The 13,410-nt window shown below is 37.9% G+C and overlaps 1 protein-coding gene across 10 annotated transcripts in view; it reads left to right on the forward strand.

Annotated features, from left to right (window-relative positions):
- Positions 1 to 4,534, forward strand: part of FAM184A (family with sequence similarity 184 member A) — a 115,776-nt gene extending 111,242 nt beyond the window's left edge. For all 10 annotated transcript variants that reach the window (XR_016234517.1, XM_089333712.1, XM_008263437.5 and 7 more), the window contains 2 exons: positions 2,317 to 2,519; positions 4,177 to 4,534. Coding sequence is in view for 9 of the 10 variants with exons in the window: in XM_089333712.1 (XP_089189838.1) it covers positions 2,317 to 2,519; positions 4,177 to 4,258 (285 nt within the window). In the remaining variant the exon portion in view is untranslated. The remainder of the gene's footprint in view (positions 1 to 2,316; positions 2,520 to 4,176) is intronic.
- Positions 4,535 to 13,410: the final 8,876 nt, after the last annotated feature.

Here is a 13,410-nt window from a genome sequence, read left to right on the forward strand (position 1 = left end):
AGGGGTGGACATGTGCAGATATTTGTTGCTTGCCAATAGAGAAGGGTTTTACTTCTCACAGTCTTATGACTGTTCTTTACAATCAAAATTGAATATGACATATTCTGATACTTTGTTACTCTCTTAGGACAAATAGAAGAGCCTTGACATGGAATGGCTAAGTCACACATCTTTGTATCCCAGCTTCCATGGCTCCAGTATAGTGCTTTGGGTATAGTGGGTATTCAGTTAATATTTGTTCAGTTGCAGAATTTCATCACATTTTATATAAGTTATCACAAATTTTTCTGTGAATAAAGCAAGTAATATAGAATAAATAATTACATATACATTGGCTTCATAGGGATTATGAATCTTTTGACAGAAATCAGTAGTAGCATACATTAAAGTGCTAGTGCTAAAGCTGTTTTGTTGGTTTATATTTTATTTTCACATCATGCCTAATTTCTGTTATTACTTTTACCCAGAAATTTTTTTTTCAAAGCTTATAAAACTTCTCTACTGGGAACCCTTAATCTAGCCTTCCTTTTCAGGCTAAAATGCTCCAAATTTTAGACTTGAGTATTTTGTGAAGTAGAAGGAAAAAACAGTAGAAACAATATGCTCTATAAATATTTTATTTTCACTTATTATTCAATTAGCATTAGACTTTTTAGTTACAAAACCATTACTATAGAACTGCATCAATGATGCTTGTGATTTCTTAAAGTAAAAACATTAACTAGGTTTAATGCCCTCTGGTGACTAGAACAAGAAAAAGCAAAAGGCACATCTTTGTAAGAACTTATAGGCTACTGTAGACCTTGGCAGGAACTTAAGTTTTCACAAATAATTCTGAAGATATTATCCTACTTTTCTTTTTCTGAGTATGCTGTGAGTCACAGAATATGGGGTCCTCCATATCGGAGGGAAATGTCTAGATAGTGAGAAAGTTACTTCATAAGTAAAGGAAAAGTTCTATTTTGTGTATTACTTTTTGTCAAACCCTGGAGTTTACAAAGAAAAAATTAATAAATGTAATTAATGTATGTCTAATGAGAAAAAGATGAGGAATTTCTAAATATTTTACATCATGTTAGTTTTTATTCCATGCAAGATGATGCTAATTGATTCTAGAGGTATGACTAAAGTACTTTGAGACTAAAGTTAATGATTTGCAAGGTGATAAATTTCAACAATCTATAATTGTATTGCAGTTTATAATCTCTTTATTTTAAAGACTGATTAAAATAAATACTGATTACTTTTGTTTTATAACCTTTACTTTTTAAAAAAAAATATAAGCCAATTAATGATACGGCCAGTTAATTGGAAAATAAGATTTAATTATACACATTTAATTTCCTTCCTTCAGGTAGATGTCACAGTGTACTTAATATCAAATTATTTTCTCTAATTTTAAATCTTAAATCTTAAGTAGAAATGCAAAATTTGTTTCAAACTATATTGCCAAGCATTTTCTCATTCCTTTTTTTTCCAGGCAAGAACTGCCTCCCTTTGACAGATGGCTAAAGTTCATGGACTTCTGTTAAAATTATATTTAACTTTATCCCTTCTCCTAATTTAGCCTAAATCCATTTAACCTCATGGTATTTGCAAGAACTCCTCTCTCCACCTCAATTTTCCTTCTCCTTCCAGTATTCTCTTTACTCTCTGGCACTCCACCTCCCCTCTCCCAACCTGTGATTTCACAGTTACTGATTCACAGTTACAAATGACCCGCCCCTAACGTTGCTCCTCATTCCTTCTGTGCTGGTAGCATGACTGTCTCTGAGGATTCCATGTAGATACAGAACACCTCCAAGGATCCCCAGAACATACTTTGGGTAACACTAGTTAATTTTTTTTTTTTTTAAAGATTGATTGATTTAAAAGGCAGAGTTACAGGGAGATAGAGTCAGAGACAAAGAGAAAAAGGTCTTTCATCTGCTGGTTCACTCCCAAAATGGCCACAATGGCTGGAGCTGGGCCCATCCAAAACCAGGAGCCAGAAATTTCTTCCAGGCCCCCCACACATGTGCAGGGGCCCAAGGACTTAAGCCATCTTCTGCTGCTTTCTCACGCCATAGCAGAGAGCTAGATCAGAAGTAGAGCAGCCAGTACTCGAACCAGCACCCATATGGGATGCCGGCACTACAGGCAGTGACTTTACCCACTGGACTACAGTGCTGGCCTTGCCACTGGTTAATTTTAACAGCCTAACTTAACATAAAACTCCCCAAATTTTCCCATGCCAAATTTGTATCTTGTGCTATTCCTTTTGTTGCAGTTGTCCTCATGCAGGGACTATCCTCACATGTATTATTTTTAATGCAGCAAAAGAAGAAGAATGATAAATCATCAACAAACAGGTTTGTGAGTGTTCCCAATCTAAGTGCTCTGGAATCCAGTGGAGTGGGCAATGGACATCCTAACCGTCTGGATCCCATTCCTAATTCTCCAGTCCACGACATTGAGTTCAACAACAGCAAACCACTTCCACAGCCAGTGCCACCCAAAGAGCCCAAGACATTTTTGAGGTGAGCCCCGTCTCACCAATGAGTTTTTTCTTTTCTTTTTTATCTTGAGAAACATATCTTCTTTCATTGTATAAATCTGTTCAGAGAACAACCGAGAAAAATAGTACAATGAAATATTTTCAAAATATTTTTATCACCTCTTTAGACAATTCCCTTTGTCTCTGTTAAAAAGATTTTTTCTAATTTCTTGTCATCAATTTTCCAAATACTTGAAGAGATTCCAATGTAATCCATATGCGTAGAATTTTCAAATATATGCACAATTGCTTCATTTTTAGCATTATCACAATTTTTCATTAATAATCCATCCTTATGGAAGAACTATAAAATAACTATTTATTAAATGGTTTTTCTGTTTCTTAAATTATTTAGCTTTTCCTCTTTTTGTTTATGAGGCTTATTTATAAATAAATAAATATATATGTGCACACACACACATACATATACATATGTGTGTGTACTACCAAAATAAAAGATATATAAGTTCTGGGAACTTAATGATTTTACTTAAGCAAAAAAATTAATTTAGGCAAAAAAATAAGTTTTAAAATTGGCATTCCAATTTTGTTACCTCAGATTTGTTGACTAAATGTATTAACAAGTAAGTTTTGAGTGAAATGCAGTTGTTTAGCTATCAGATAGTGAGGGGGCACTGTTATTTTATGCTCACCATACTAATATTTATATTTTACTGCTTTAACTTTTTTATTCTTAACTTAATCTCAGCAGTAGCACTAATAGCCTTATGAGTAGACAAGTCTTTTTTTTACACTAAGTGGTCAATTATATAGTTAATGACTAATTATTTGAAATAGTAAAAATAAATAGTAAGTGAAAAATAGTGAAATACATATTTGAATGTGTCTCCTGCTAAATCTTTTGTGTTGCTTATTTTCCCCATGCATGGGTATGTTCAGGTATCAGTAAGATGCATGTGCATGAGCTCAAGGAACATGACTACTGGAGTTTCCATTACACATTGTTGCGTGCCTTGTAATTTCCCCCAAAGACGGTAGGGATTCTTTTGTTTTCTCAAGTAGTCCAAAGAATTTTTAGTTAGAGTTAAGATAAGTATAGATTATGTGACTTTGATGATGGAGGGGAAATTGGATTTTTAAATACACTCCTTTTCCTGGAGGATTTGCTTATGGAATTATGAAATGAAAGTCCTATATAAATATGTATGTAGTAAAAAATGCTATACCTCTATTTAGTTAATTTAGTTATATGTAAGGAGACTTCTGTCATAATCAAATGCTTGTGTCAGATTCTGAACTTTTAATTAACGGGAAATGGTGCTGAAAGAGAGGAACATAATCTTACTCTCTCTTATTTCCCACAATCCCTCCAGATTATTTTTATTCAAAGAAGGTGACATTATTTTCCTCAATAGTTTGTCTTTGGTTTTCTTGTAATTGTTGTGATGTGGCTCCTGTTTAACTGAATTCATCTGAGCTGCTGATGCACTCTCATGCTCTCATGGGATAGAGAACTGGAGCTAGTATAGGTGTAGATGGAGTGCCAGATGTCTGAAACACAGCTTTTAACATGGGCACCCAGTTTTTGATGGTCTACACTGATGTGTTATGTGCTTTTTCCCTTCATTTTGCAAAACGGCTTAATGCTGGATTACATGTCTCTCTTTTTATGAATTTAGTCCTCCTCAGAGTGACGCTTCCCCGGTGGCTTCTCCAGATCCCCAGCGCCAGGAGTGGTTTGCCCGGTACTTCACATTCTGAAAGAACTATGTTGGCACAGCTCCGTGTGGACTGTGACTGAGAGCATGACTTTATACAAACCATTATGTGAACAGGCTTCCCCAAGTCAAACACTGTGAATGAGAAAGTACCTGTCTATCCAATTTCACAATGCACTCACTGTATTTCCTCTGATATTTATTGGAATCACTCCATAAGGTACTATATTATGTGTGTAATTATAACAGTTATTTTTATTTGAGATGGAAGAGTCTTTAACCTTTGTAATTACTGCATAATAAATTTTGTTAGAACAAATGATAATGCTTTTCATTTTCTTCTAGTAAAATTGCTTTAATTTTTAAATATGTTTTAACTCCAGGTAAGACTTACTGAAAAAAAAAGTTTTACTTCACTAATAACCATCTGATATCAAATTTATATCAAATTTATTATTGATTTATTACCATATGAAATAAGAAAAGGGAAATCTGTTATAATTTATTAACTTGTTCTATCACCATATATGATTCTCTTAAGTTTACTAGGTTAGAATGAAAGTACTTGTAGACTTTCAAGCATATAAAATATTGCTGGCTTATAGGTTTGTTCATTTATTTTGATAGTTGAAATCTAGAACTTCTAATACAGTTAGTACCTCTGATTAACATCCTTCATTGTCAAAAGTTACTGTGCAGAGAGTCAGTTCTGTGTCAATTTATCTTAAATTTGTTCATTTTCTTAGTGGGCAACTAAGTATTGATATAGGAACAGTCTAGAATTGACAATGATATCTTTTATTTCTCTAAACTTTAGTCTCCCTGGGCAGGCTACTATATTGATTCTGTGGCCACAAAAAAGAAGGCATTCATTTCTAAGAGTACCGCATTTAGTTTGAGTCAGTAAAGCAGATTTTAGAAGAACTAGCTGAATGCCAATATCATACTCATACAAGATCAGTGATTATTATAATGTGTAAAAGACCAACTTTTAAAATGGCTACTATTTACCAGGCACTATGCTAAGGGGAATGTACAATTACCTCATTTAATCTTCACAAAATCCTCAAGGAATAAATGACTGCAAATGAGTATGAGTATGCATATGAGTATGCACAGATGGTAGCATGTTATTTGTTAAGCTATCATCCTGAAAAAAAGATTTCTACAAATTACTTGCTTTTAATCTTTTCCTTTCAATCATGAGATTGAATTTGCTAAGAGAAAATTGTTACATAATTCTTATTTCAGAAAAATAGGTCTTGTTATAGACATATTCTTGCCCCTCGTTTATATACCTCACAGTGTGGTCAGTTGTTAACAAGGATTGGTTGATTAGGGCTGTGCAGGTGCCAGATGTGGACACAGAAGGATGAAAAAGCTCTGTCTTCAGGGAGCTAACTGGAACATTTGCTGCAAAAGTCCAAAACCAAACAGTTTTTAAGAAATTTCAGAAAATCAACAAAAGAGATTTATGGGGAATGCAACAGGAATAGGAAGGAGGAAGTAAACAGCTCAATTCAGAGTAGAGGCAGGTTCAACCTGACTTAGAAGTAGTATCCAAGTATAATATCGAATTGTAAGGCAGGTGTATTCCAGACATAAGCTGAAACAGTCAAGAAAGAGGGATGCACGTTGTAGTGCAGCAGGTTAAGCTGGCTGTTAGGTTGTCAACATCTCATATTAGAGTGCCAGTTCCAGTCCCAGCTTCTTCATTTGGAATCCAGCATTCCTACTAAATCATCCTGGGGGCAGGAGATGATGACTCAAGTGCCTGGTCCCTTGTCACCCATGTGGGAGACCTGGGTGGAGTTCCAGGCTCCTGGCTTCAGTCTGGCCCTGCATTGGCTGCTGCAGGGATTCAGCAAATGAACTAGCAGATGGAAGACCGCTCTCTGCCTTTCAAAGGAAGGTAAGGAAGAAGGGAGGAAAGGAGAGCAAGCTGGTTGAGTCCAGGGGACTCATTCCCACATAAAGTATGTGTAGGACTCTATGTAGCCATTTCTTGAATACCTGCTTTGTATCAGACACTTCAGTTTTTCAATTTTACATTTCTTAAACATTCAGCACCCCAGCACACACAAACACATACAATCACAACTAGAAGGGTTGAAACTCTATTCTTTCCAGAGTTATAAAGAGCCTGGAAGTTTTCATAAAGCATTTATCTTGATCCTGTAGAATTTTGAACAGGTAATAGCATGATTAGATTAAAATGTAGGAAGTCACCATAATGATTGCAGTTGGTTCATAAGAGATGGGGACTTGACTGACATCAAGATCAATTAGTGGTTTATTGAATTGGCTAATATAAGAACTAAACTAAAGAATTGTTAATGGGAATGGAGATGAGAGGATAGACAGTGAAGATACAGAATTGATGATGGTTACTGGCCAATGCCGCAGCTCAATAGGCTAATCCTCCGCCTGTGGTGCCGGCACACTGGGTTCTAGTCCTGGTCAGGGCATCAGATTCTGTCCCAGTCGCTTCTCTTCCTGTCCAGCTCTCTGCTGTGGCCCGGGAGTGCAGTGGAGGATGGCCCAAGTGCTTGGGCCCTGCACCCGCATGGGAGACCAGAAGCACCTGGCTCCTGGCTTCGGATCAACACAGTGTGTCGGCCGCAGCGTGCCGGCCACAGTGGCCACTGAGGGGTGAACCAACAGAAAAGGAAGACCTTTCTCTCTGTCTCTCTCTCTCACTGTCCACTCTGCCTGTCGAAAAAAAAAAAAAAAGAATTGATGATGGTTAGTGACAAATACACATGGAATAGAAAGAAAGTGATGGATGGGCAAAAGATGATGTTTGATTTCAGACAGGTTGAATTAAATTTCTCTGGAATAATTTTTAGGCAGGTAAACATAAGCATATGGGAATGAAAAAAGTTATGAACTAGAGATATTTTGGAAGCATGGCATATATATGAGATAAAACCACAGATGTGGATGAGAACAAGGAATGTGGTTATGGCTAGAACTTTTGGAGACAAGTAGGACCTGAGGAGGGGAGGTAGCTCTAGATCCAAGAAACAAGATGTTCTGGAAGAAGAAAGTTTCAAAGAGAGTGGACAACTCCAGAAGAAATGGAAGCTTAGCCATTCAGGGAGAAGGAAAGAGAAAATGAGGTGACAGACTAAGCTGTAAGCCAGAATGGGTTTTGTCTGTATTTTTCAGAGACCATTTTACTTTTATGCTGGAGAGGGAGTGAAGAGAGAAGTTAAAAGGACAGGAGAAAAAAATAAGTAAAAATTATAAAATAAACTTCACTGTCACTGTTATATGTGTTAATATTAAAGAAGGTTGGGGCTGGCGCTGTGGTGTGGTGGGTCAGGGCACTGCCTGCGACACTTGGTGTCCCATGTGGGTGCCAGTTCAAGTCCCAGCTGCACCACTTGTGATCCAGTTCTCTGCTGTGGCCTGGGAGGACAGTGCAGGATGGCCCAATTCCTTGGGCTCCTGCACCGTTGTGGAGACCCGGAAGAGGTTCCTGGCTTTTGGTTTCAGATCAGTGCAGCCTCCAGCCATTGCAGCCATCTAGGGGGTGGACCAGCAGATGGAAGACCTCTCTCTCTCTCTCTCTCTGCCTCTCAAATAATTAATAAATCTTAAAAAATATTAGAGGGGAGGGTTAAAAAATCTTATATAAATGGTTAACACTGTAATTGAAATATTCACTGACTTATTTTTAGATAATTTAAGAAGCAACCTAGAATCTTAAAATCTGAGGATTAGAAGAGGCCTTAATAGGCATTTCTTCCAGTCTCCATAAGGTGGCTTAAATCCCCTGTATAATTATATAATGCTTTGCATGTGGTCCCCAAAACAGCATGTGTTGGAAACCTCAGCCCCAGTATGGCAGTGTTGGGAGGTGTGGCCTGAAGGGAGATGTTCAGGTCATAAGGGCTCCACCCTCATGAAGGGGTGCATGTGGATACAAAGGCCTGAAGGTCACAAATTGCATCCCTCTCTCCTCTCTGCCCTTCCCTCATGGGTGACATAGCAAGAAGGCCATCACCTGAAGCCTGAGCACTGATACTGGACTTCTCAGCTTCTAGAACTGTAAGAAATAAATGTCTTCTTTGTAACATATCCAGTGTGTGGTATTCTGTTGCAGCAACATAAAACAGACTATGACACCATCCCTGATTGAACTTGAATACCTCCAATGATGAGAAGGCTCCTTTCACTGAGCTACCTAGCACGGCTCTGCCTCCAACAACCAGCATCTTAATTTCATAGACTCAATCACCTGGGACATATAATAAAATGACACTCTGTACCCTATCTGCTAAAAGATATATGAAAGATGATTGATAAGAAAACAGTTGTCTTGGGGCTGACACTGTGGCATAGTGGGTAAAGCAACCACCTGCAGTGTGGGCATCACATATGGGTGCCAGTTCTAGTCCTGGCTGCTCCACTTCCAATCCAGCTTCTCGGTTGATGGCCTGGGAAAGCAGTGGAAGATGGCCCAAGCCCTTGGGCCCCTGCACCCATTTGGGACACCCAGAAGCTCCTGGCTCCTGGCTTCGGATCTGCGCAGCTCTGGCCATTGTGGCCATCTCAGGAGTGAACCAGCAGATGGAAGACCCCCCCGTCCCCCGCCCCTGCCTCTCTGTAACTCTGCCTTTCACATAAATAAATCTTTTTTATTTAATAATGTAAATTTACAAAGTGCAACTTTTGCATTGTTGTGGCTTTTTCCCCCATAACCTCCCTCCCACCCACAGCCATCCCATCTCCCACTCCCTCTCCCATCCCATTCTTCATCGATTCATTTTCAATCATTTTTATATACAGAAGATCAACAGTATATACTAAGCAAAGATTTCAACAGACTGCACCCACACAACTGCACAAGATATAGAGTGCTGTTCAACAAGTAGTTTTACCGTTAATTCTCATAGTAAAACACATTAAGGACAGAGATCCTATGTAGGGAGCAGGTGCACAGTGACTCCCGTTGTTGATTTAACAATTGACACTCTTATTTATGGATGTCAGTAATCACCCGAGGCTCTTGCCATGAGCTGTCAAGGCTATGGAAGCCTCTCGAGTTCACCAACTCTGAACTTACTTAGTCTAGGCCATATCACAGTGGAGGTTCCTTCCTCTCTTCAGAGAAAGGTGCTTCCTTCTTTGATGGCCTGTTCTTTCTGCTGGGATCTTGTTCACCAAGATCTTTCATTCAGGTCATTTTTGCCACAGTGTCTTGGCTTTCCATGCCTGCAAGACTCTCGTGGGCCTTTTAGCCAGATCCGAATGCCCCAAGGGTTGATTCTGAGGCCGGAGTGCTGTTTAGGGCATTTGCGATTCTATGAGTCTGCTGTGTATCCTTCTTCCTTTTAATTCTATCCATTATTTGCAGACACCAGTCTTATTTGTGAAATCTCTTCGACACCTACCCTTTTTGATCAATTATGTACTTAAACTTATCACTTTAACAAGTGAGATGGCATTAGTACATGCCTCCTTGATAAGATTGAATTGCAGTCCCCTGGCACATTTCTAGCTCTACCATTGGAGGTAAGTCCCAGTGAGTATGTGCTGACCTGTATATCTCCTCCTTCTCTTATTCCCACTGTTATATTTAACAAAGATCACTTTTCTGTTAATTTTAAACACCTAAGAATAATTGTGTATTAATTACAGAGTTCAACCAATGATATTAAGTAGAACAAAACAACAACAACATATTAAAAGGAATAAAACAGTGCGTTGTTCCTCAACAGTCAAGACAAGGGCTCATCAAGTCATTATTTCTCATAGTGTCCATTTCACTTCAACAGGTTTCCTTTTAGGTGCTCAGTTAGTTGTCATCAGTCAGGGAGAACATATATTTGTCCCTTTTGGACTGGCTTATTTCACTCAGCATGATATTTTCCAGATTCCTCCATTTTGTTGCAAATGACCGGATTTCATTGTTTTTTACTGCTGTATAGTATTCTATAGAGTATATATCCTATAATTTCTTTATCCAGTCTACTGTTGATGGGTATTTAGGTTGATTCCATGTCTTAGCTATTGTGAATTGAGCTACAATAAACATTGAGGTGCAAACAGCTCTTTTTTTTTTTTTTCCAGTTTAATTTCCTTTGGGTAAATTCCAAGGAGTGGGATGGCTGGGTTGTATGGTAGGGCTATATTCAGGTTTCTGAGAACTCTCCAAACTGTCTTCCATAGTGGCTTTACCAGTTTGCATTCCCACCAACAGTGGATTAATGTCTCTTTTCCCCCACATCCTCACCAGCATCTGTTGTTAGTTGATCTCTGTATGTAAACCATTCTAACTGGGGTGAGGTGAAACCTCATTGTGCTTTTGATTTGCATTTCCCTGATGGCTAGAGATCCTGAGCATTTTTTCATGTGTCTGTTGGCCATTTGGATTTCCTCTTTCGAAAAATGTTTGTTAAAGCCCTTGGCCCCTCTTTTTATTGGGTTGTTTATTTTGTTGCTGTGGAGTTTCTTGATCATTTTATAGATTCTAATTGTTAATCCTTTATCAGCTGTGTAGTTTGCAAATAATGTCTCCCATTCTGTTGGTTGTCTCTTCACTTTCCTGACTGTTTCTTTTGCTGTAAAGAAACTTTTCAATTTGAGGTACTCCCATTTTTTTTTTATTTTGATTACCTTTGCCACTGGGGTATTCTCCAGGAATTCTTTGCCTGTTCCAATGTCTCAAAGGGTTTCCCCTATGCTCTCAATTAATTTCATGGTGTTTTGGCATATCTCTATTTCTTTGATCTATGTTGAGTGGATTTTTGTATATGGTGTAAGGTAGGGGTCTTGCTTCATACTTCAACATGTGGACATCCAGTTTTCCCAGCACCATTTGTTGAAGAGGCTGTCCTTGTTCCAGGGGTTGATTTTTAGGCCCTTTGTCGAATATGAGTTGGTTATAGATGTTTGGATTGATTTCCGGTGTTTCTGTTCTGTCCATTGGTCTATCCATCTGTTTTTGTACCTGTACCAGGCTGTTTTGATTATAACTTCCCTGTAGTATGTCTTGAAGTTTGGAATTGTGATGCCTCCGGCTTTGTTTTTATTGTAAAGGATTGCCTTAGCTATTCGTGGTCTCCTGTTTCTCCATATGAATTTCAGCATCATTTTTTTTCTAGGTCTGTGAAGAATGACTTTGGTATTTCATTGGTATTGCAATTAACTTGTAAATTGCTTTTGGGAGAATGAACATTTTAATGCTATTGATTCTTCCAATCCATGAGCATGGCAGATTTTTCCATTTTTTGTGTCTAATTCTATTTCTTTAATGTTCTGTAATATTCATTGTGGAGGTCTTGGACATCCTTGGTTAAATTTATCCCAAGGTACTTGATTGTTTTTGTGGCTATTGTGAATGGGATTGATCTTAGAAGTTCTCCTCAGCTACAGCATTGTCTGTGTATACAAAGGCTGCTGATTTCTGAGCATTGACTTTGTATCCTGCTACTTTACCAAACTCTTCTATGAGTTCCAATAGTCTCTTATAGGAATTTATCGGATCCCCTATATAAAGGATCATGTCATCTGCAAATAGGGATAGTTTAACTTCTTCCTTTCCCATTTGTATCCCTTTAATTTCTTTTTCTTGCCTGATGGCTCTGGCTAAAACTTCTAGGACTATATTGAATAGCAATGGTGAGAGTGGGCATCCTGTCTGGTGCCAGTTTTCAATGGAAATGCCTCCAACTTTTCCCCATTCAATATGATGCTGGCCATTGGTTTATCATAAATTGCCTTAATTGTGTTGAGGAATGTTCCTTCTAACCCCAATTTGCTTAGAGTTTTCATCATGAAAGGGTATTGTATTGTCAAATGCTTTCTCTGCATCTATTGAGATAATCATATGATTTTTGTTTCTCAATTTGTTAATGTGATGTATCACATTGATTGATTTTTGAATACTGAACCATGCCTGCATACCAGGGATAAATCCCACTTGGTCTGGGTGAATGATCTTTCTGATGTGCAGTTGGATTCGGTTTGCCAGAATTTCGTTGAGTATTTTTGCATCTATGTTCATCAGGGAGATAGGTATGTAGTTTTCTTTCTCTGTTGTGTCTTTTCCAGGCTTAGGAATTAAGGTGATATTGGCTTCATAGAAAGAATTTTGGAGGATTCTCTCCCTTTCAATTGTCTTTGAATAATTTGAGAAGAACTGGAGTTAGTTGTTCTTTAAATGTCTGGTAGAATTCAGCAGTGAAGCCTTCCGGTCCTGGGCTCTTATTTTTCAGTAGTGTGTTTATTACTGATTCAATTTCTTTCATGGTTATGGGTCTGTTTAGATTTTCTTTATCTTCATGGCTCAGTTTAGGAAGGTTGTATGTATCCAGGAATCTATCCATTTCTTCCATGTTAGCATACATCTCTTTGTAGTGGTTTCTGGTGATTCTTTTTATTTCTGTTGTGTCTGTTGTTACATTTCCATTACTGTCTTTGATTTTACAGATTTGGGTCTTCTCTCTCCTTTTTTTGGTTAGTTGGGCCAATGTTGTGTCTATTTTGTTTATTTTTTCAAAGAACCAGCTCTTGGTTTTGTTGTTCTTTAGTGGTTTTTTGTTTGTTTCAATTCTGTTTATTTCTTCTCTAATCTTTAGTATTTCTTTCCTTTTGCTGGATTTGGGCTCGATTTGCTGCTGTTTCTCTAAATCCTTGAGGTGCATGGAAGGTCATTTGTTTGATTCCTTTCCAGTTTCTTGATATAGGTACCAATTGCTATAAACTTTCCTCTTAGCACTGCTTTTGCTGTATTTCACAGGTTTTGATAGGTTATGTTGTCATTTTCATTTGTTTCTAGAAATCTTTTGATTTTTTCTATGACTCACTGTTCATTCAAAATCATGTTGTCCATTCTCCTTGTGTTTGCATATGGTGTAGAGACTCTTGGGTTGTTGATTTCGAGTTTCACTGTGCTATGGTCTGAGAAGATGCATGGTATAGTTTCAATTTTTTTTTTTTTAATTTGTTGAGGCTCCCTTCAGGGCCTAGGATATGGTCAATCCTAGAGTACATTCCATGTACTGGGGAGAAATATGTGAACTCTGGCTGTGGGGTGGAAGGCTCTGAAGATATCTACTAGATCTATTTGGTCTATAGCGTCAATTAGCTCTGTTGTCTCCTTTATTTTCTGTCTGGTTGATCTGTCCATTGGTGAGAGTTGGGTGTTGCAAGTCCCCTGTTACTATTGTATTTGAATCTATA

The sequence above is a fragment of the Oryctolagus cuniculus genome, chromosome 5 (genome assembly GCF_051225735.1).
Source record: "Oryctolagus cuniculus isolate XC-2025 breed Fujian yellow rabbit chromosome 5, ASM5122573v1, whole genome shotgun sequence".
Lineage (NCBI taxonomy): Eukaryota > Metazoa > Chordata > Mammalia > Lagomorpha > Leporidae > Oryctolagus > Oryctolagus cuniculus.